The sequence below is a fragment of the Choloepus didactylus genome, chromosome 17, assembly GCF_015220235.1.
Source record: "Choloepus didactylus isolate mChoDid1 chromosome 17, mChoDid1.pri, whole genome shotgun sequence".
Lineage (NCBI taxonomy): Eukaryota > Metazoa > Chordata > Mammalia > Pilosa > Megalonychidae > Choloepus > Choloepus didactylus.
Genome location: NC_051323.1, coordinates 41,375,426 through 41,399,321, shown reverse-complemented (window position 1 = coordinate 41,399,321; position 23,896 = coordinate 41,375,426). Strand labels below are relative to the sequence as shown.

The 23,896-nt window shown below is 37.4% G+C and overlaps 1 protein-coding gene across 24 annotated transcripts in view; it reads right to left on the bottom strand.

Annotated features, from left to right (window-relative positions):
* NRXN1 (neurexin 1) overlaps positions 1-23,896 on the bottom strand; it is a 1,176,176-nt gene that overhangs the window by 681,086 nt on the left and 471,194 nt on the right. For all 24 annotated transcript variants that reach the window (XM_037806663.1, XM_037806673.1, XM_037806657.1 and 21 more), the window contains one exon: positions 98-399. In XM_037806663.1, coding sequence (XP_037662591.1) covers positions 98-399 — 302 coding nt within the window. The remainder of the gene's footprint in view (positions 1-97; positions 400-23,896) is intronic.

Genomic DNA, 23,896 nt, shown 5'->3' with positions numbered 1-23,896 from the left:
CTGAGGAGCCCTATTTCATGTTAGGGTTTCCAAGTACCACACACACAGCTGTAGCAAGAAACAAAGCCAGTTACTCTCTTATCCACTGCGCGGTTACCTGACGCAGATTCCTGGTGACTTTCACATCATGCCAGGCATTATCATTAAACTTTCCATTCACGGGCTCCACTAGTGCTTCAAAGGCCCCTGATCCCAAATTAATGACCAGAGAGACAGCTCCATTTTTCAGGGCAAGATTGACATAATCAGCTGATTTCCCAGTGTGAAGCATCAGTCCATTCCTCTGGAGGGTTTTAAAGGACAGAGTTATTTCATCGCTGCTGCTTTGAATGGGGTTTTGAGACAAGTCGTAGCAGAAGTATTCAGATCCCTTGAAAGTAGCAATATATTCTTCTTTTCCTAGAGGGAAACAGATACACATACATGTGTAAGTGAAGAAGTGCACTGTGTAAATCAGCAGATGTTAACAAAAAAGACTATTCAATTCCCAAATTAACTCTTCACCTAATTATCTTTCATGACAAGAGTCCTGTCAAAGAGTCAAACAGTACTGTAGGCAATAGTGTATTTTTTTTTAATTCAGTTTTATTGAGATACATTCACATATCATACAGTTATCCACGGTGAACAATCAATCGTTCACAGTACCATCATATAGTTGTGCATTCATCACCCCAATCTATTTGTTGAACATTTTCCTTAGATCAGAAAAAGTAAAAATAAGAATAAAAAATAAAAGTAAAAAAGAACACCCAAATCATTCCCCCCATCCCACCCTATTTTTCATTTAGTCTTTGTCCTCAGTTTTTTACTCATCCATCCATACACTGCATAAAGGGAGTGTGATACCACAACAAGGCTTTTACAATCACACTGGTAACACTGTATTTTTAAATAGACCTCCTAAGCTATTGGGACATCAACCATAGTAGCTAATGTTGACATTTTTGAAAATTCAATTAAGTTTTAAGTATCACTGCAAGAGCTCTGATCAGAGAAAGCAGCTCTATGATATCCCCAGGCCAGAAATCGGTACCATTAAAGCACATTGGATGGTTCTACTCCACTGGCAACAATGGATTTCACTACTATTTGCAAAGTTGTTTCTGTCCAACTGAGGCATTATTTTAATTTTCAGTGAGACATTATATTTGAAGAATTTTTCAATGAAAAGTCAAATATTTTTAACACTGAGAGACCATCACAAATTATCTAGTGAGAGAGGTTGGGGGAAGGAAAGAGGAAAACAGGATTTGGTCTTGGAGTAAATAGACCTTCTATAGAGCATGCAGATTTCTTCTCCCTGGACGGAGAAAGCAGTGACAGAAAGCCTAATGGAGCCAGCTAGATTGTTGATGCATTCCCTGACCTTGCCAAGGAGATGGCAGGGCTGGCTTCTATGAGATTGGTAAGGACACCAGCACAATATCATGGAAATAGCATTGTGAACAAAGGCTCAACGTTTTCTCCACATCTCAGTCATTACCATATCTAGGAGAAACAATTTGGAACCCACAAGATGCCAGACAGTTCAAATGAAAATGTGGCTATTTGGAGAGCGATGCCTTCTCCCACTATTGAAGTGAGTTTAGCCAAAAGAAGAGCGTAAGTTAAAAGCTCACTTCACTTCCTAGGCAATGATGGCATTGTGCCAAGAAAAAGGAGACAGTATGGTATGGATTCTGGTTCTGATAACCTATAAACATAGAACTGAAAGTGGTACTGGAAGACCTTAATTCATTCCCTCTGGTAATACAGCATTTCAACTACGTCCACTGAAGGGTTCTTATACCAGCAGGCATCTCCCTCTCTCCCTGGAAGCAAATCTTTCAGGAACCGTTTTCATTTGATAGTCAAATAACCCATGTCCTAATATCAGAGCTCAAATTCCGGATGCAGAAACTAAAGTAAGTGGCTGTTGGTAGACAAGGGGTGGCACTGAGTAGCACAATGAGCAGCTTGAGTCTTTCATAAAAGTGTGAACCCTGTAAAAATGGTCACTGACTACTAGTAAACTCTTAGTGAAGACTAGCGGTCAGGACAAACCACATTTTGAGTCAGAGTCATAGCAAGGACAACCCAATCCATACCAGCGGGTCCCTCCCATCCATACATTCAAAATATTGGCTGAGCACCTCCCATGGGCTAAGCTCAGTACTAGTCTTTAGGGACAACGTGGTGAACAAGGCTGACCAGTTCCCATCTCTGAAAGTTTTGATTCCAGGCATCTCTTTCCCTATCAGTTTAATACAGCAAGTGGCTGAATATTGGGAGCATACACGACTAAATATCTCTGCTGTACTGGGAGAAAAAATATGGGTCAAAATATGAATTTACATCCTGGCTTGGCCACTTGCTTGCTAGCTGTGTCACTGGGGGCAATTAGGGAATCTTTTTAAAATCCCAATTTCTGAAAATGGTTGGTGATACCAAACTTTCAGAAGAGATGTAAAGATAAAATTAGAAAATACTTGGGCAGTCCTCTGGCAAAGTTCCTAGCACAGAGTGGGTGCCAGAAATGGTAGACACCTTTTTCCTTGACTGCGTAATATGAAAAATGTGAAAAATTATCTAAAACAAACAGCATATGTCATACTTAATTGTGAAATACTGGACTATTTTCTTTAAGATCAAAAACAGGACAAGATTGCCCATTATCAACACTTCTATTCAAATTATTCTTGAAGTACTACCTAATGGAAAAAGAGGGAAAACACATGAAATTATGAAGATTATAAATGAAGAAAATAATGTAATATTAGCAAAAATTATTGTATAAATTGAAAGTTCAAATAATCTACAAATAAATGATTGGGATTAATAAGCTATTTTAGAAAGATGGCAGGGTTCAAAATATCTGCATTTCTATGTATTGGGAATAAGCAATATGCTAAACATATATAAATATATCTAATGATCAAGTAGATCTTCAGATTTAGTGAAATTCCAATAAAATGTCAATGGATGTTTTTAAAGAATTTGAAAAGCTGATAATATGGAAAAAGAAAAGGGCTTAAAAAAGCCAAGAGATATCAGAGAAAGGATGGAACAACTTGCCCAACTAGAGATAGACCTTATTAGAAAATTATGGTAATTGAGAGAATGCATTAGGATAGATAAAAGGAGGAGATAAGATAATCAATCAAACTAAAAATAACCCCAAGCATTATATAAAAACATGAGTTATATCAAATCAGGAATTGCAGATAAGGGATTAGTAGATAAATGGTTGGGACAATTGGTTTTCTGAATGAACTGAGTGAAATTGAATCCTCACATCATTTTGTTCACAAAAATCAAGTCTACATAGATTAAGGGTATAAATTAGACAAATCTGTAAAATTTTTGTGAGGCAAGAAATTATGATTCTGAGGTATGGAAGGATTTCTTAAACAGTCATAAAAGGCAATGATAAAATATTGATAAACTCAACCACATTAAACTTAAGAACATCTGTCCATCAAAGATAATACAAAGAGAATAAAAGTTAAATAAGAACTTGGGAGAAAATATTTTCATTTCATATTCATTGATAAGGCACTCATAAATAGATGTAAAAAAGGGCAAATAATGGAAAAATGGGCAAAAGAAAATTGTACAGTTATTTCATAGAAAAATACATATGCCCTATGAAGAAAAGAAAAGATGCTCAATCCTATTAATATTCAGGGAAGTGTAAAAATAAAAATACATGCCTATACTGCTTCATAACCATGAAATTGACAAAAAAAAAATTGGGGGAAAAAGTAGAAAAATTTTAAGTTTTGGCAAAGCTGTGGATAGCCAGTACATCTTAACCCTCTGCTAACGGGAGTTTAAAAGGCAAAACATTTTGGAAAACAGTACAGTATTACCTAATAGAAGTGTTCAAACTGAAATTCACCCTAGAGAAAATACTTATATGAATGGCCAAAGCAAGCATTCCAGGCAAAACCCTGAAAACAATCATCAATAGGAATGTGGATAAATTATTATATTTAAATGCTGCTCTGCAGCATAGTAAATGAATTACAACTGCATTATGTAAGTAATCTTGAAAATAGAATAAATTTGAATATATTCAAAATGATTCCATTTATATAAAGTTCAAAAGATGCAAAGGAAATAATATATCACTTAAGTATTCATTCCTAAGTCTGAAAATAAAAAATAAAAAATGAAAAAGCAAGAAAGAAAGGATATTAAAGAATTGAAGACAGTAGTTTCTTCTTTTAAAAAATGGGGGAAGTAATTTGAGCTTCCAAGATACTATTAATTTTCTATTTCTTGAGCTGGTTGTTGAGTACAAACATGGTCATTCTAGGATTATTCTTGAAATATATATTCAAAAAAATTTCATGTTTCCTTGTATGTATGACATATTTCACAATGAATTTTTAAGGGAAGAAAACAGGAAAAGACACAAGAACATGCACATTAATTATAAAATTAATACTCAAATTACAATCAAATAAAAGTATAAAGATATTCCTTTTTAAAAAAACAATGAAAATCAAATAATTTTCACTCATTTTAGTGGTGTTGAGAAATGAAATCTTTTTATAGCCATATTTTAGGATAAATGTGAACACAAAGAAACAAGAGACATTCCTTAAGACACTAGAGCATCACTTTCAAGATAAATGTCACCGAACTGTTTACATTGATTCACTTCACTCTCATTACCTATGCCCGCAAAGATGTATGTGATATGTGAAGAATGATCAAATTTATAAAGCAGTGTCCACAGACAATTTTCCAAACATAGAGTTTTAGTTGATGATTTGACAAGGGTTTCTTTCTCATTTGTTCATTAGTTTCCATGACAATTTTTACATAGGCATTCAAAACAAATTGCTATTTTTCTAAATTAAATAAATCTCTGTAATAAAAATAATAAAAATACTTTAAGTAGGAACTGTCCTGGAAAATCCAGTGTGAACAGTTGGTTTAGTATGTACCATGATGACAGTGCTATAGAAAGATTCTTCTCCCCCCTTGCTTTTTCAAATTTCTTTCAATCTGCTTGCCTAATTTCCTACTTGGAATGATCCTTTCAGACAGGTGTGAAGAAGCATTTATGTAGTCATTCATAATTATCAATGCATTTTTCATTTGTGTCGGCTCCGTTCTGGGTGTTAGTATATCTATTTTCCACATGATTAACAGGCTTGGAAAATCTCAACCAGTATCTGGCAGAGTATGACTTGAATCCAGAAGTTCTGACTTGGACTACTACACCTAACTGAGCCTTTCCTGTAGTTAGCATGGTTTCTGACCAAGTAGGCACTGAACAAAGTGTTGTTTGACTGCCTGTATTTCAACAAGTTATTTATTTCTTGAAATAAAGCTTCTGTTCTTCATTTTGTTGTTGAGTTGTAGGATTCCTTTATATATTCTGGATATTAAACCCTTATCAGATAGGTGGTTTCCAAATATTTTTTTCCCATTGTGTAGTTTGTCGCTTTACTTTTATGATAAAATCCTCTGAGGAACAAAGTTTTGTTTTTTTGTTTGTTTGTTTTTAATTTTGAAGAGATCCCATTTATCTGTTTTTTTTCTTTTGTTGCTTGTGCTTTGGGTGTAAATTCTAAGAAACCATTGTCTAACACAAGGTCCTGAAGATTCTTCCCTATGTTTTCTTCTAGGAGTTTGATAGCTCCAGCTCTTACATTTAGGTCTTTGGTACTTTTTGAGTTGATTTTTGTATACTTTGTGATATAGGTGTCCCCCTCTTTTTTTGCAAATAAGATCCAGAACTCTCAGCAGCATTTGTTAAAGAAACTATTCTTTCCCAATTGAATGGTCTTTGTCACCTTGTCAGAAATCAATTGGCCATAAATGTGAGGGTTGATTTCTGAGCTCTCAATTCATTTCCATTGGTTTATGTCTATCCTTATGCCAATACCATGCTGTTTTGATTACTGTGGTTTTGCAATAAGTTTTAAGTTTGGGAAGTGTAATTCCTCCAATTTCATTCTTCTTTTTCAAGATGGCTTTAGCTATTCAGTATCCATTATCCTTCCATATAAATTTGATGATTGGCTTTTCCATTTCTGCAAAGAAGGTTGTTAGAATTTTGATTGGGATTGTATTGAATCTGTAAATTACTCTGGGTAGAATTGACATCTTAACAATATTTAGTCTTCTAATTCATATACATGGAATGCCCTTCCATTTATTTAGGTCTTTTTTATTTCTTTTAGCAATGTTTTGTAGTTTTCTGTGTATAAGTCCGTTACCTCCTTGGTTAGATTTATTACTAGATATTTGATTCTTTTAGTTGCTATTAAGAATGGAATTCTTTTCTTGATTTCTTCTTCCAAATGTTCATTGCTTGTGTGTAGAAATACTACTAATTTTTGGGTATTGATCTTGTACCCTGCCACTTTGCTGAATTCATTCATTAGACCTAGGAATTTTTTTTTGTTGATTGTTCAGGATTTTCTGTATATATGATCATATCATCTGCAAATAGGACAAGTTTTACTTCTTCTTTTCTAAATTGGTTGCCTTTTATTTCTTTTTCTTGCCTTATTGCCCTGGCAAGAATCTCCAGTAAAATGCTGAAAAGCAGTGGCAACACTGGGCATTCTTGTCTTGTTCCTGATCTCAGAAGGAAAGGTTTCAATCTTTCACCATTAAGTAGGGTGTTAGCTGTGGGCTTTTCATATATGCCTTTTATCATGTTGAGGAATTTCCTTCTATTCCTAGAATTTTAAGTGTTTTTATCAAGAAAGGATTTTGTCAAATGCATTTTCTGCATCAACTGAGGTATCATGTGTCTTTCCTTCATTCCGTTAATGTGGTGAATTACATTAACTGATTTTCTTATGTTGAACCAACCTTGCATACCAGGGATAAATCTCACTTGCTTATGGTGCATATATCTTTTAATGCTCTGTTGTGTTAGGTATGCTGGTATTCTATTGATGATTTTTGTATCTATATTCATAAGAAATATTCATCTGTAATTTTCTTTTCTTGTGATATCTTTATCTGGCTTTGCTATGAGGGTGATGTTGGCCTTGTAGAATGAATTAGGGAGTGTTCCCTACTCTTAATTTTTTGGAAGAGTTAGAGCAGAATGGGAGTTAAGTCTTCTTGGAATGTTTGGTAGAATTTCCCTATGAAGCCATCTGAGTCCCGGGATTTTATTTGTTGGGAGGTTTTTGATCACTGATTCAATCTCTTTAGTAGTAACTGGTTCATTGAAATCTTCTTTTTTTTTTTATTTTTTTTATTTATTTATTTTTTTTTGAGTCAGTGAAGGTAGTTTGTGTGTTTCTAAGAATTTGTTCATTTCAACTAGGTAATCTAAGTTATTGGTGTACAGTTGCTCATGGCATCCTCTTATCGTCCTTTTTATTTCAGCAGGATTGGTAGTAATGCCTTCCCCTTTTCATTTCTGATTTTCATTACTCGTATACTCTCTTTCTTTTTTTCTTTATCAGTCTAGCTAAAGGTTTGTTGATTTTATTAATCTTTTCAAAGAACCAGCTTTTGGTTTTATTGATTCTATGTGTTTTTTTTGTTTTCTATTTCATTTATCTCTACTCTAATCTTTGGTAATTCCTTCCTTCTGCTTGCTTTGGGTTTAGTTTGCTTTCATTTTTCTAGTTCTTCCAGTTTTGAGGTTAGGTCTCTGATTTGAAGTCTTCTTTTTTAATATAAGTATATAGAGCTATACATTTCCCTCTCAGCACCGCCTCCACTGCATCCCTTAAGTTTTGGTATGTTGCATTTTCATTTTAATTTGCTTGAAGGTACTTCCTAATTTAACTTCTGATTTCCTCTTTAACCCATTGGTTGTTTAAGAGTATGCTGTTTATTTTCCACATATTGTGTATTTTCCATTTCTTCCTCTGTTACTGATTTCTAGCTTCATTCCATGTGGTTAAAGAATATACATTGTATAATTTCAATATTTTTTAATTTATTGAGACTTGTTTTGTAAACCAAAATATGGTCTATCCTGAAGAATGATCCATTTCCATTTGCAATGAATGTGTATTCTGTTTTTGCTGGGTAAAAAACCCACAAAAAGAGTCCAGACCGTCTCCAAAGTGCCCTGGAGAGTCCCCAGGGCAAGAAGGGTGCCAAGGGCCTCTACAACAGCTCTCTGACAGTTGAACTTTCCTGGCCTGCCCAGCAAATGCTGTCCTTCAACTAACTGCCCCCCATAGCCCCAAGGAAGCAGAGCATCTTTTTTTTTTTTTTTTTTAATCATTTTATTGAGATATATTCACATACCACACAGTCATACAAAACAAATCGTACTTTCGATTGTTTACAGTACCATTACATAGTTGTACATTCATCACCTAAATCAATCCCTGACACCTTCATTAGCACACACACAAAAATAACAAGAATAATAATTAGAGTGAAAAAGAGCAATTGAAGTAAAAAAGAACACTGGGTACCTTTGTCTGTTTGTTTCCTTCCCCTATTTTTCTCCTCATCCATCCATAAACTAGACAAAGTGGAGTGTGGTCCTTATGGCTTTCCCAATCCCATTGTCACCCCTCATAAGCTACATTTTTATACATCTGTCTTCAAGATTCATGGGTTCTGGGTTGTAGTTTGATAGTTTCAGGTATCCACCACCAGCTACCCCAATTCTTTAGAACCTAAAAAGGGTTGTCTAAAGTGTGCGTAAGAGTGCCCACCAGAGTGACCTCTCGGCTCGTTTTGGAATCTCTCTGCCACTGAAGCTTATTTCATTTCCTTTCACATCCCCCTTTTGGTCAAGAAGATGTTCTCCGTCCCATGATGCCGGGTCTACATTCCTCCCCGGGAGTCATATTCCACGTTGCCAGGGAGATTCACTCCCCTGGGTGTCTGATCCCACGTAGGGGGGAGGGCAGTGATTTCACCTTTCAAGTTGGCTTAGCCAGAGAGAGAGGGCCACACCTGAGCAACAAAGAGGCATTCAGGAGGAGACTCTTAGGCACAAATATAGGGAGGCCTAGCCTCTCCTTTGCAGCAACCGTCTTCCCAAGGGTAAAACTTATGGTAGAGGGCTCAACCCATCAAACCACCAGTCCCCTATGTCTGTGGTCATGTTAGCAACCATGGAGGTGGGGTAGGCGAATACCCCTGCATTCTCCACAGGCTCCTCAAGGGGGCACTACATCATTTTTTTTTCCTTGTTTTTCTTTCTTTCTTTTTTTTTTTTTTAACTTTCCCTTCTTTTTTTAAATAGCAGAGCATCTTTAAGTCTCCACCACCACTGCCCCTGTCTGGGGATGGTTGAAACAATGGCTGCCACCTTTGTCTGGACAGGTTGAAACTGCCTGCTACCACTGTCCAGGGTGGATTGAAACATTTGCTGCCCTAGAGCTGGGCCCCCAAACGATTCAAATTCGCTAATCAAAAGCCATGAACTGTGATCAGCTGTGCACAACCCCAGTCTTGGGGAAAAGGCCTTTCTGTCACCTGCAAGTAGCCAGGGACTGGATCCCAAGGCAGCCTGCTGTGAGAATGGGGGATGGGGACTGGTAGATGCCCAGTGCAGAGATAGCAATTTACTATTCTTTCTAATTTATCAGCCTCTTCTTCCCACTCTTCTTTGGATACTGTACAGTGTTCTTTTGGCCTCTGGAGTTTCAAAATACTTGTTTTAGATAGTTCCTGCCAGTTTAATAGTTCTTTAGGTAAAAGGACTGAGTCCTCGAACTCCCTACTCTGCATCTTTCCACAGTTCTCCTCCTGGCAGTATCTTTTAAAGCTGAATATAAGCCAAGCCTGTGACCAAGCAATTCCACCCCTCAGTACACATCCAACAAAAATGCACACATAGTTCATCAGAACAGTACAACAGAATGTTTATAGCAGCACTCTGTGTAATAACCTCAAATTGAACACTACTGAAATTTGTATCAGTAGGAAAATGGACAAATAAATTGGGGTATAGTAACACAGTGGAATATTGAAAAACAATGAGAATATACAATCTATAAGTACACACAAAATTTGGAGAATTTTCACAATAAGGATGTTCAGCAAAAAAATGTCAAATGCAATTGAGGACAAACTCTCTGATTCCATCCCACTCTCTTAAAAAAATCTTGCCAAACTAATCTCTGCTATTTAACAAACAAAATGATGGCTAACATTGGTGCGGGGGGCAGGGTAGTGAGGAGGAATTCTGGGTGCTGGTAACATTCTGTTTTTCATCTGAGTATTGTTTACAGGGTCTTAAAATGTGAAAACTCATTTAGCTGTACACTTCTGGTACGTGCACTTCTTAGTTTATGTCATTATATTTCACTAAAAATTTCAATAATTTGGGTGACTGAGCACGAAATGAATTAATCTAATGAAGTATTTTCTTCCTGATTAATAGGACGATATGAGCAAGACAATACTCTTATTAATCTTATTCTTTTATAAAAATAATTATTCTTTTATTAAAATAATAGCAGTAGTAAATAATTTCAATTAGGCAGCATTTTCAATTTTTTCAATACCTACTAATATCCTTTAATATCATTAGCTTTTCAGAGTTCCCTCATAAGATACAGAAAAAAAAGTGTATGCTCTCTGGATGTAGTTATAATTTTTTGAAGGACCATACCATAAATGTGTTGATCAATAAATCAATGTCAACAAGAAGGGAGTCTCTACTACTATACATAAAAATTTTGTGATAGAATTAGAGAAAAAAATAAGCTGTCTAAAAACTTGGATCACTTATATAATATTCTATATTATGTTGTTCTATATTATGAGGCAGTTGGAGGAAGGGGTCTAAGAGGACACCATTAGATTTTAGTTGTACTTATTTTCCACTCCTCCGGTAATTTAGATGAAAAAACACAGGCCTTGCTCATCCAGTTTTCTGAGGCAAACTTAAGTTGAAGAATTAGATAGAAGAATCAGAATTCTATAATTTCTTTTTATGCTGACTGAGTGAGCTGACTTTAACAAAGTTAAATTTGATGGGAATAAATCTGAATCCTATTCTCAGGTCAAAAACTATCACTGAAAAAGTAATAGAATGTAGGAAACGTGACTTCTCAGCAGTGCTAGGTAAAACAAATGAAACAAAATCTTTGGAGGGCTTAGAACATGAGTCAACAGTGTGATCAAGACACTCAAAAAGTCCATGTAAGCAAGGGTTACATTCATGTAAGTACTTAAAAAAGGAATAGGATAGTCCTGTGTTTTTATACTCACACCTGTCATGGTACTTGTTCTAGTTTGCTGATGCTACTGGGATGCAAAACACCAGAGATGGATTGGCTTTTATAAAAAGGGGTTTATTTGGCTACACAGTTACAGTCTTAAGGCCATAAAGTGTCCAAAGTAACACATCAGTAATCAGATACCTTCACTGGAGGATGGCCAATGGCGTCTGGAAAACCTCTGTTAGCTGGGAAGGCATGTGGCTGGTGTCTGCTCCAAAGTTCTGGTTTCAAAATGGCTTTCTCCCAGGACATTCCTCTCTAGCAAGCTTGCTCCTCTTCAAAACATCACTCATAGGTGCACTGAGTTCCTTCTCTTTGAGTCAGCTCATTTATATGGCTCCACTGATCAAGGCCCATCCTGAATGGGTGGGGCCATGCCTCCATGGGAATATCTCATCAGAGTCATCACCCACAGCTGGGTGGGGCACATTCAAGCAAATCTAATCAGCACAAAAACATCTGCCCCACAAGACTACATCAAAGATAATGGCATTTGGGGGACACAATACATTCAAACTGGCACAGTACTCCTTTTTGGACAAGCTGGAATGTGTTTGGATATCTATTAAGAGGATAAAAGGCTTATAGACCACATCAGGTAAGTATAGAAAACTTTGAGGAAAAAGACTTAGGGGTGATATGACCTTATCTTCAAATATCTAGAAGGATGTCCTTCAGAAGGCTGATCAGAGAATTCTGTATGGAATCAGGGTTTTAAATAGGATCAATACATAAAAGCTAAAGGGAAATAAATTACATCTCAATATAAAGACTTTCTAATAGAGCTATCCACAGGTGGAACAGAAAACAAATTTCTGGTCACAGAATGGATCTATGTATAAGCAGAAACATTTAATCAGACTTCATAGTAATTGTTCAATATTTTAATAGTAGGTTGAACAAATGGATCACTTTCAATACCAAGAATCACTGATTTCTACCTTGTACAGAGAAATAGTAGACAAAGACTGGTTAAATGACTCCCCTGGTCCATACAGAAATTGATTCACAGCACAGTGCCTCCTTCCCATTACTTGTACAGAGAGTATAATCTCATTAATATGACCCTATGTTTCCACCTAAAATTCTTTACCAAGTTCACTAAAATTCCTTACCAAGAAAATGATCTGCAAGGGAATTACTCCACATACTAAAAACGGAGATGTGTATAGGTAGAGAGAAGTCTCACTGTCCCCAATTGCATGAAAAATGTCAGGCCATTTTCCTATGCCAAGGAACTGGCCTACATTATTATTCTTGATTATCTTACTTTTCATATAGAAAGTCCCAGATGACACAGGTTGGTAAAGTTTTACTAAACTGGAGTGTTTCTATGACTGTATTCAATGCAAATCAGATATTAAAACAAACATATGAAATACAAATAAAAAAGGCAGTTGAGTAGGATATCTGCTTCCTTTGTTTTTCTACTTTAGAAGTCAAATACACAAGAATATTGTGTCCAAAATACCCCTGACTAAACAAAGGTACATGTTAGAAGTTTAGCCTTATTAAATTAACAAATAAGCCAAAATGGTTCTGATTATAAGGGTAAAGCAAGTTTAGAAAAACAGGAAAGGAAAGTCTGTCTATGGAAAATCACAGTATCATCATGAAGTCCTCAGTCCCTAAGAAGTACAACAAAAATGATAGCACTATTTTTGCCACAACCGTTTGTATTTTAGAAATCAAAGAATCAATCAATTACTCCAAGGAGAAATAGAATTACTTTAAAGGGGGAGTATTTCATTCTTTCCTTAGATATAATGCCATAAAACATTCCCAAATTCGCAAATATGATTCAGTGTATATAAATTCTGAGGCTAACTTCTATTGTTTGCAGCAAGATATCTAGCTTTATAAAATACTCATTCTTCAAGGTTTTATTTCATATAGGTATACCTCAAGGCAACCAATGCAGAAATAAAGCGCCAAACTTCCATTATCAACTTTGAATTTACTTACACAATAGATAGCCCAGAAGAAGAGGAAACTCTGATTATATTCTTGAGGTCATGAATACAGGAGTTGAAGAACACTTAGATACTATTTAATCCAATGCCCTCATTTATTAAATGAAGGGGGGGGCAACAGATACAATTACAGTCACACAATTCATTGGGAAAGTATCAGAATATGAATCATGACTTACTGAGTTTGAGTCTAATCTCAAGCTCTTTCTTTCCCACACAGATATCCTCATGAAGTAAGTCTCTAATTTACCAAAAACTGTAGCTTAAACTTGAGCATATTTGTCCAAAAGAAATAAGACATAGTTCAAAACTCTAGTACAATAATTTCCCAATCCTATTATGCAACTGATTCGCATTTGTTTAAATAACTGCAGCTGCTGGGAACCAAACAGGCCCACACTGCATCTTTCTGGAGTGATGACCAGTCAGTTCTGCACAGATCTTCTGATATGCAGGGACAGTAATGGACAGATAGCCTGTCATGTGTGCAGTGTTGCTATTTCTGGCCTGCCTCAGATCGAAGTCCCAACGACTGATTCTACAGCAACCAGGCTGTAGCATCTTTTAACTTGGAGGAAATCCAGCAGCACAATCCGAATTAAAACATAGCTTAGAGAATATGGACCTTACAGAAAATTCCCTCCACCAACATTTGAATCCTTTGGGTGCCAATTAATGACAATTTAATAAAGAAGCAAATTACAGGATACACAATTACATTCATAGCAAATGTATAGATATTCTGCATTTATAAACAATCCTCATTTATAAAATAGATATGGAGTAAGTATGAAATCACCTTATTACAACTTGGTCAGGGCAATGCATTCGGAACAATTAACATTATTCCAAAACTCCAAAGATTAGTCAATTTAATAACATGCTACTTTCTCCCTAGTATTAGAGTGGGGCTGCCTCTAACTCAAAAAATTTGGCCATTTTGTAAACAGCTCTAAACAACTAAAATATGACTATTTTTAAGAAATGCAAATGGTGACATCTTGAATGGAAAAGCAGAGTGGAGGAGAATCTCATGGGAAGGGGAAAGTATTGGTTAAAGTGAAATTGCTTAAAAAAATAAGGATCTCTTAACACCTTCTAGCAAAGTGTGATGTAGGCAGCAGCATCTTGCAGCTTGTAAGAAATAATCTCAGGCGCCATCCCCAACCTACTGAAGCAGAATCTGTATTTTAACAAGATCCCTGAGGTGGTTTGAGTGCATATTAAAGTGAGAAAATCCTGTTGTTATAATAGATTCTCAGGCTTCTGTGATTTAGAAACTTCTATGTATTGAAAGGATTTCTTTGTGTCTATCACATTCTGATTAAGTAGTGAAAACATTTATTTATATATGTATCATGGTACTTTTCTTAAGGGAAAAACACCCAGATCAGCCACTTTGCATCTTATGATTGGGGAAAAAAACCCAAAGAAAAATGAAAGAATTGGAGTGCTCTGATCAGTGTGTAGATGTGTGAAACATCTATTTAATATGCATCCCAGCAGAAAGTCCAGGCATTATGTCAGTGGAGGTGATCTCTGAATTCTTATTCTTAATGTATTTCTCCTTTAAGCAATATTACAATATAATACACTGTGGATTTGGAAACATTCCCACTCTTCTGGATAAATCTAAGAGGGTATATCTCCTAGTACAGTCTAACACGTCATCATTCTAAGTGAATATACTTAACATGCTTGTGGTTCTCTCTGGAAACACCTTGGTTCATCCACTCTTGCAACTGAAAACAAATTATCATGCATTCTAGATGTGATATGACTCAATGAAAATTAATGGGCCTGGACTGTCACATTTCTGCTTATCACAGTTGAGTGAACTTAGAACCTCATAAAGTCAATAATTCCTAGCAATGGATGAAATATGCACTGCTAAGTCAAAGTCTATTATGTTTAAAACAAGAATGGCAATTTCTTAAAAGAAAGAAAGAACTAAGCTTATCTTGGCACCCCCAAAATCTGAAGTAGAGGAGGGGCAAAATAAAAATATAGTAAATATAATGAGAAATATGGCTACATTGGGAAGAGAAGTACTTTAGTAACTCCATCCATCCCATTGCTTTTGGGGAGGTTTAGCCAAGGTTTTATTTTTTGCTTGTTTTATTGATCTTGTTTTCAGATGGATTTCTAACTTTTCCCTGAGATAATCCAAAGTAATACACTAACAACAGTATAAACTAGGAACACTTGGATTACAGAGTAATGTTCTTTGCACTAGTGGGAGAAGAGAAGGGATGCTGAGAACCTATTGTATATCTTTGATCTCAAGACAGAAAGAAAGCATTAAATCCAAAGTTCACATATGTAAAGCACCAAAACTGGCATTGAAAGAGAGAACAGTACTCATTCAAGCACCATTTATTTAACAATTGTATATTAAATTCTCACAATTTGGAGGCACCCTTCTATCTATTAGAAGTTCATCAGTGAACAAGGCACTCAATGTCTCCACTCTCATTGGCCTACTGGAGTAGAGATTACCATAAATGAGTAATCAGTAATATGTGATACTGAGAAAACAAGATCAGCTGGTGATATTTGAACTGAGATCACTGTTGGGGAAGTCAATGACACAACTTGGCAGCCATCTCCCAGCCCTCATCTATCTCCCCTTTTCTCCTCTTATTTGTGTATAGGTGTTTATGTTCCCCTCTTGCTTATTTGCATACAGGTGTTTGATATGTTTCTGTTTTGCAAGAGACCTCAAGCAGCCCAAGTTGTTTGCCAAGGCACAAAGGTTGCTCACTGGTGGAACTTCCTTCCCCTGGAGTGTATAAAAGCTCAGTACTCAGTGCAGGTGTCCCTCAGCTCCAAGGCAAAGTGAGGTGTGAGGAGCTGCTGAGCAGCTGAGCAGTTGGCTTCCTCAGGGTACCAGCTACCACTGATCCCTCACCTCCAATGGTGAAGAGAAGCATGTGGAACTGCCATTCATTAACCCTGACCCGAGCAGTTGGCCTCTCTGGGGACCGCCTAAGGTAAGAACTTTTCCCCTGCTCTTTTGGACCCTTTGTGTTGTGCAAGCAATAAAGCATTCATTTCCTGGGAGTCTGTTGTATATGAGTCTGTTTTCCCACAACACACTGTATAGCAACAACCACATATTGAGAAGTCACTTTGGGGAAGATCTGGGCAAAGAATATCTATCCCAAACAGAGAACTTCAAGTGAAAACCTCCTAAGATGGCAAACCATTTCTTCCTCCTAGGAATGGAGAAAACTCCAGTGTCATTAAGCATAGTGAAATAGGGAGAACATGGAATGAGATGAAATTAGGGCTGTGTGCTGGGACAAAGTCAAGGAGGGCATCCTAAATCTTGGCCAAACTTTTGGATTTTCTTCTACATACAATGAGAAGTCAGAGTGCCATAGGCTGAGCAGTGACATGATCTGTCCTACATTCTAAAAAGAAAGTCTGGCTGTTGTACGGGGTATAAGTGGTGGCAAGGAGACCAACACTTACTATGTATGAAGTCATACATACCTGGGTTCAAATCTGAGTTTCTCATTGTGGGCACTTGGATAAAACTCCTTCATTTTTAAATATCGGTTTCTTATTTGTAAATTGGGGCAATAATGTGGGGACTTATTTTGTAGAGTAGTTGTCAGGATTAAATAATATATGTGTAATCAGTTTATTAAAGTCTCAACCCAGTGGGGATATAAAATGAAAGAGTATTTATTCATGTATTTCTGTATTTTTAAATATGTACTATTCTCTGTCTCAACAATATCTTGGGTAGAATCACTGAATTTCTGATCACTTTTGGTCATTAGAAACTCAAGACTAATTTGCAATTTTAACCCCAGATGTGATTTAATCTCATCCCTCACTCCTCCAAGCATAGTTTTTGAGTTGGAGTGGAGGGGAGGCTGTGGTGTGGCTCTAGGTACCTCCTTACTGGCCTTCCTCGAGACTTGGCTCTTCCAGTTTATTGAGATAGATCCAATGAGGGGAAGAAAAAAGGACAGTGGTAACTCTTGCGTTCCTCTTTCTGCTACTTGTCCCTGTTTCTCTAGTTCACCCTCACTGGCCACTGATTCCCTCTGTGTGTAGATTCCCAAATGCTCTATGATGCCACCCGCTGCCATTTTCAAACATAAGTAAGAGATGAAGAGAGACAGACACTTATCTGGCTCAACTTGCTTTATTTTACAGCTGCAAAAGTCCCCAGCCTCTGGCTAGTGTTGTCCCCTGGCCCAGCAAGTTGCCTTCTTGTGAGTAATATTGGCCAGACGGCCCCAGCCCCAGCCTAAGTGAGGTGTCTGCCTGACTCAGGTAATCTCAGGCATCCTGGCTACACCAAATGTTAAGCGTGTAAGTTGTATTCCTGGTGTCCCCACTTCCTGCTTAACAGCTCTCTTTTCTCCCCCTTGGAAAGGCACAGGGCAGTTCAGTCATGTAAAAGGAATGTAGAACACCAGTCTTCCTTTTATGCAGGCACACTCAGTCTCTACATGTGATTCTGTAGTAGCCTCTTCCCTCAGTTAGCTTGGAGACCTCTCCATGAACAGTATGTCTTTATGTCTTTACAGCAATTATGACTTGGGTGATGCTTTTGCTCTACTCACTCCTCCCTTGCTTCTTAGGTAGACGGGGAAGGTGGGAGGAGGGGGAGGTGTATGGCATTTTAGGGTTAGTTTTGCTGCCTCTAGAGGGCACTGAGGGAGATAACTGACCTCAGGTTTTGGAGGTTCCTTTTATAACTGAATCTACTTACATATTTTGTTTCAGTGGGTTCTAGACAGCAATTCTATGAGGAAACTTCCCCCTCATCATCCTGTTGCAAACATAAAGTCACACCTGGTATATGGTGAATCAATTAATGTTAGTTACTATGGACATTATTATGATGATGATCATTATTATTAAGGAAACACCTACATTTTAGAGGACTTTGACCAGCAATTTTTAATCAGAATGTCACTTTGCCAAAGCCCCAGTTCTGGGAGCATTTTGGTTAATTAAGAATCTTGGGGTAAGAAAGAGATAAAAACACTATAAATAGAAAAAGGGACGGGAAAAATGCATCTCTTTTTGGGTGCTTTATCCTTATCCTGTTTTAACAGATTTGTACCTGGATGATTTGCAAAATGATTTTGATTTTTTTTGTTTTCTGTGTTTTTTTTTTTCTCTCCAAGCTTTCAGGGTATAGCATTGGGCTAAGAGCCAGGTCAGCTGAGCAATGGTTTCCACTTGGCCACCTCTCAGCTCTGTGCTCTTGGTTACCCCACTTAGCTTCACTGGACCTCATTTTACTCACCTGCCAAGTGACAGAGCTGGACTAAGTGATCCCTAGTATTTCGATTTTAAAATTCTATGGTTCTATAGCATTCTTAATTTATTGAATCACTGTTTCACTGATTCATTCAATAAACATTTACTGAGGCCCAACTCTGAGCCAAACTGTATCACTTTCTGGCTGTCAAAATCAGGTAACATGTTAGAGTTAAAATGTTTTTAAAGATATCTGATGGCTGGTGCTTTAAAAAGGTTTCCATAGCAACCTCTTCTTCCTTGGGCTTCTAAAACTAGTTCTCCTCTTATTCTAGGATGACTTAAGAATTTAGAGAAACAAAGGGACCTGGAAAGGTGTTCTGCGCACATCTTATCAGATGTAAACTTTCTATTCTAATTGCCCTTTCTTCCTCAACACAGAGAGAACCTTCCATGGATTTTCCATTTCTATGAATGGTATTAACAGAATGTGTTTGATTTTTTTCCCCAAATTTAAGTACTTCTCCATATAAATTCATTTCCCATAAAAGTAAAATATTTTAAGAGAAAACTGATATAACTTACTACAACTTTATATAAATTAATTTGGGGGAGGATGCATGTTTTTTCAATAAACGTATGAAAGGATTAATTGAGTGATTAAATCTCTTTTCCTCCCCCCCTGCCCCTCTTTAGAATTAAGAGCCCAGCTCTCCACTTATGGTTGGTGCTGTATGACCATGGAAAAGTAAATGTAGCTTTTTGAGTTTGAGTTTCCTTTAGTACAACGGGCAAGAGCCATTGTCATGCCTCACTCATTTTTTTAAATGAAAATCTGTAATAATGATCATGAAGTTATCACCAATTATATGCTGGTTCTTCCATAACTTCTCCACACTCCATCTATCACAGCTGTACTGAAAGCGTCATAAACCAACACCATCTAGCTCGTATTTTCTCATTGCAGGTTCCTCATAATTTGAGTGCTATTTTCTCAATTCTCCCAATGATTCAAAACTAGCACCATTCTAGATGCACAGGAGAGAAGTGAAATCATCACACAAAATGGATTCAGTTTTCTTATTTTACAGATAAGAAAACTAAGGCCCAGAGAGGTTCTGAAACTTAGCAAAGACCACACAGCTTGTCAGGGCCTTGGACTAGAACTCAGATCGGTGACTCTGAAATCTGAATTTTTTCCACCATACTCTGCTGCATTTTTTATGCTATTTTGGACAGGTTTGAATGAACACCTTCACAGTTCAGATGGTAGAAAATGTTCATTTTGAAGAAGACAGAACCATCTGGTATTTTTCATCATGATACTCCATCCAAATTAAATCTCTTCCTCAGGTATCTGGGTTTTATAATTCCTACTTAGAATAATAGAAAACACACAATTAAAGGTTTATGGGAGAACCTAAGATGGTGGCTAGGTGAGACAGGGCAAAAAAACACCTCTGTGAAAAATACTAGATAAAAGCCAGAAAGTGACCCAAAATACCAGTTCCAGCAATGCACCAGCCGGACAAGGTCTGCTAAATCCACAGGGACCGTGCATTTGGTGAAACCGGGAATCTGCATTCTGAAACGAGTGAGTGAGCTGGCTGAAAATATGGCGGCCATGCTGTGGTCTGGGGAAATGATGGGTTGGTGTTTGGAGATGGACTAGTTGTTTTAAAAAAAAAAGAAACCCGGAAGCGGCTGCGGATACGGCAGTGAGAACTACGCATGGCAGGAGCAGGCCTTGCAAATGCCTCAATATCTGGCATGGAAGATAGCCCTTCCCACACTTGCTGCTAATTATCTCAGAGCCAGGAGGGCAGAGGGGAGCCAAAAGGAGAAAGAAACCGTGCCCCTTGCAGCCATCTTCCCAGCGGGCTGGGGATGCTCCTGCCTGGGGCCAGAGCCAGAGCCCAGAGCTGCACCAAGGGTCCCAGTGTGACGGGGAGTGTTTCTCACAGCACCGCACACATGCCACAGTATTGGCTGTGGACAGTGGCCTTTAGTGCACCCACAGCTGGTTGTCCCACAGCTGGGAAGGCGGAGCTGTGCGAAAGCGGGGAGGTTGTCATGCCCCATTTGGCCATCTTTGCAGCGGGCTGGGAACGCCCCTGCATGGCCCAGCGGCCCAGGGCTTCCCTGGAGGGCCGGTGCACACTTGTGATGTGGCACAGCCTTCCCTCAGCAGAGGTCCTGGAAGAGCACGGCTGGGAAGGGGGACCCACTCGGAAATCCCAGGGACCATACGCCAATAGCAAGGACTTGTGGGTCAGTGGCAGAGACAATCTGTGGCAAGACTGAAATGAAGGTTTAGACTCTTGCAACAGCCTTAAATCTCTGGGAACACCTGGGAGGTTTGATTATTAAAGCTGTGCTGCCTTCCTAACCACTCAGACACATGCCCCACATTCAGGGCAGACAGCACCAACAACACACCCAAACTTAGTGCACCAATTGAACCCCACAAGAATCAGACCCCCACACACCACAAAGACAAAGCTGGGGATAACTGACTTGAGGAGAATAGGTGACTCGTGGATGCCATCTGCTGGTTAGTTAGAGAAAGTGTATGCCAGCAAGCTGTAGGTCTGACAAATTACAGATCGGTATTTTTTATATCCAGAAAGAACCCTATCAAGTAAAGCAAATGCCAAGAAGCCAAAAACAACAGAAAATCTTAAAGCATATGATAATACCAGATGATATGCAGAACCCGAACCCAAACACCCAAATCAAAAGATCAGAGGAGACACAGTACTTGGAGCAATTAATCAAAGAACTAAAGACAAACAACGAGATCATGGAACAGGATATAAAGGACATGAAGAAGAGCATGGCACAGGAAATAAAGGACATGAAGATGAACCTAGAAGAGCATAAAGAAGAAATCACAAGAGTAAATAAAAAAACAGATGATCTTATGGAAATAAAAGAAACTGTTGACCAAATTAAAAAGATTCTGGATACTCATAGTACAAGACTAGAGGAAGCTGAACAAAGACTCAGCACCCTCGAGGACCACAGAATGGAAAATGAAAGAACAAAAGAAAGAATGGGGAAAAAAACAGAAAAAATCAAAATGGATCTCAGGGATATGATAGATAAAATAAAACCTCCAAATTTAAGACTCATTGGTGTCCCAGAAGGGGAAGAGAAGGGTAAAGGTCTAGAAAGAGTATTCAAAGAAATTGTTGGGGAAAACTTCCCAAACCTTCTACACAATATAAATACACAAAGCATAAATGCCCAGCGAACTCCAAATAGAATAAATCCAAATAAACACAGTCCAAGACATATTCTGATCAGACTGTCAAATACTGAAGAGAAGGAGCAAGTTCTGAAAACAGCAAGAGAAAAGCAATTCACCACATACAAAGGAAACAACATAAGACTAAGTAGTGACTACTCAGCAGCCACCATGGAGGTGAGAAGGCAGTGACAAGACATATTTAAAATATGGAGAGAGAAAAATTTCCAACCAAGAATACTTTATCCAGCAACACTCTCCTTCAAATTTGAGGAAGAGCTTAAATTTTTCACAGACAAACAAATGCTGAGCGATTTCACTAATAAAAGACCTGCCGTACTTCAGATACTAAAGAGAGCCCTACTGACGAAGAAACAAAGAAAGGAGAGAGAGATAGAGAGAAATTTAACAGACATATATAGAACATTACATCCCACATCACCAGGACACACATTCTTCTCTAGTGATCACGGATCTTTCTCCAGAATAGATCATATGCTGGGACATAAAACAAGCCTCAATAAATTTTTAAAAAATTGAATTTATTTAAAGCACATTCTCTGACCACAATGGAATGCAAATAGAAGTCAATATCCATCAGAGACAGAAAATTCACAAACACCTGGAGGTTAAAAATGAGGGGGAGATGAAAACATTCCCGGATAATCAAAAGCTGAGGGACTTCATCACCAGTAGATCAGTCTTATAAGAAATGCTAAAGAGAATTGAGCAGGCTGAAAGGAAGGGACACTAAACAATTGACTGAAACCACATGAAGAAATAAAGATTTCCAGTAAAGATCACATGGTAAATATAAATACCAATACTACTGTATTTTTGATTTGTAACTCCACCCTTTACTTCCTACAGGATCTAAAATACATAAACTGTAATGATAAATCAGTGGTTTTGGACTCAATGTAAAATATGTAATCTTTGACAAGAACTACATAAAGGTGGGGGAATGGAGGACTATAGGAACATAGTTTATGTGTTCTTTTGAAGTTAAGTTGGTATCAAAGAAAAACAAGATCGTTACAGATTTAAGAGGTTAAATTTAAGCCCCACGGTAAACATAGAGAAAGTATCAGAGAATATGACCATAGAGATGAACAGTAGAGTATGGGTTATGAGAAGTGGGGGAAGGGTCAATGGTGAGTTAAGAAATGAGTGTAGGGTTTCTGTTGGGGTGAAGGGAAATTTCTAGTAATGGATGGTGGAAAGGTGATGGCATTGCAACATTCTAAATGTGATTAATCCCACTAATGGAATGCTAGGGAGGGGTTGGAATGGGAAGATTTAGGCTGTATATATGTTTCCACAATTGAAAAATAAAAAAATAAATAATTAAAAGACAGTCTAAATAGATAATGTCAATTAAATGCCAAGAATGATCCTGGATGGGATCTGAGGATGGAGGAGAGGAGGCTCAAAGGGACACAGTTGGGACATAAGAAAAAAAAGGGAAATATAGAATGTAAGTTTTGTATCAATGTTGAATTTCTTGAACTTCTTAGCTGCGCTTAATGGGATTGCATAAAAGAATGTTCTTGTTAATGGGAAATGTATATGTGAATTATATTGTTTGTTCAAGGATGTGTGCAGCTTGCTCTCATATGTTCAGAAGACAGAGCAATAGATGATGGATGATAGATAGGGAGAGAGGGAGGGAGGGAGGGAAAGAAAGAAATGGTGGTGTGACAGGATGTTAAAGTTGGTGGATCGGGGTATTGGGGGAGGGGGGTCAGGGTATGCTGGAGTTCTGTGTATGGCATTTGTATTGTTTTTCCAATGTTCCTGTAAGTTTGAATTTATTTCAAAATAAAATTAAAAAAAAAAGTTAATGGTTTTCATCTAACCAAATAATGTTACCATTATGTTTCTCACCTAAAATCTCAAAGTGAAGTAATTACCCCAATGACCTCACCATTTTTACACTAATTAAGCTAAGACACATCAAAATCTGAAGTTTGCTTGAAGTTTCTGTCAATATATGATGATGATGATGATGATGATGATGATGGAAGTCTTTGACTCAAGTATTCAGATTTTACCACTTAAAAACAGACTATTCATTTTATTTTAAATTGATAAAATTGCAATGAAGGGTATAAAGTCCCTATCATTTTGTAATGGAAATAAAAATAAAGTTAAAAATAAATTAAATACCTAAAACTGTCTTGAAATGAAGCTAATTAATGGCTAACGTTAATAAGAACCAGGTATATCAAGCTAAGGTGACAAGATGCAAAACCTGATATTCATAG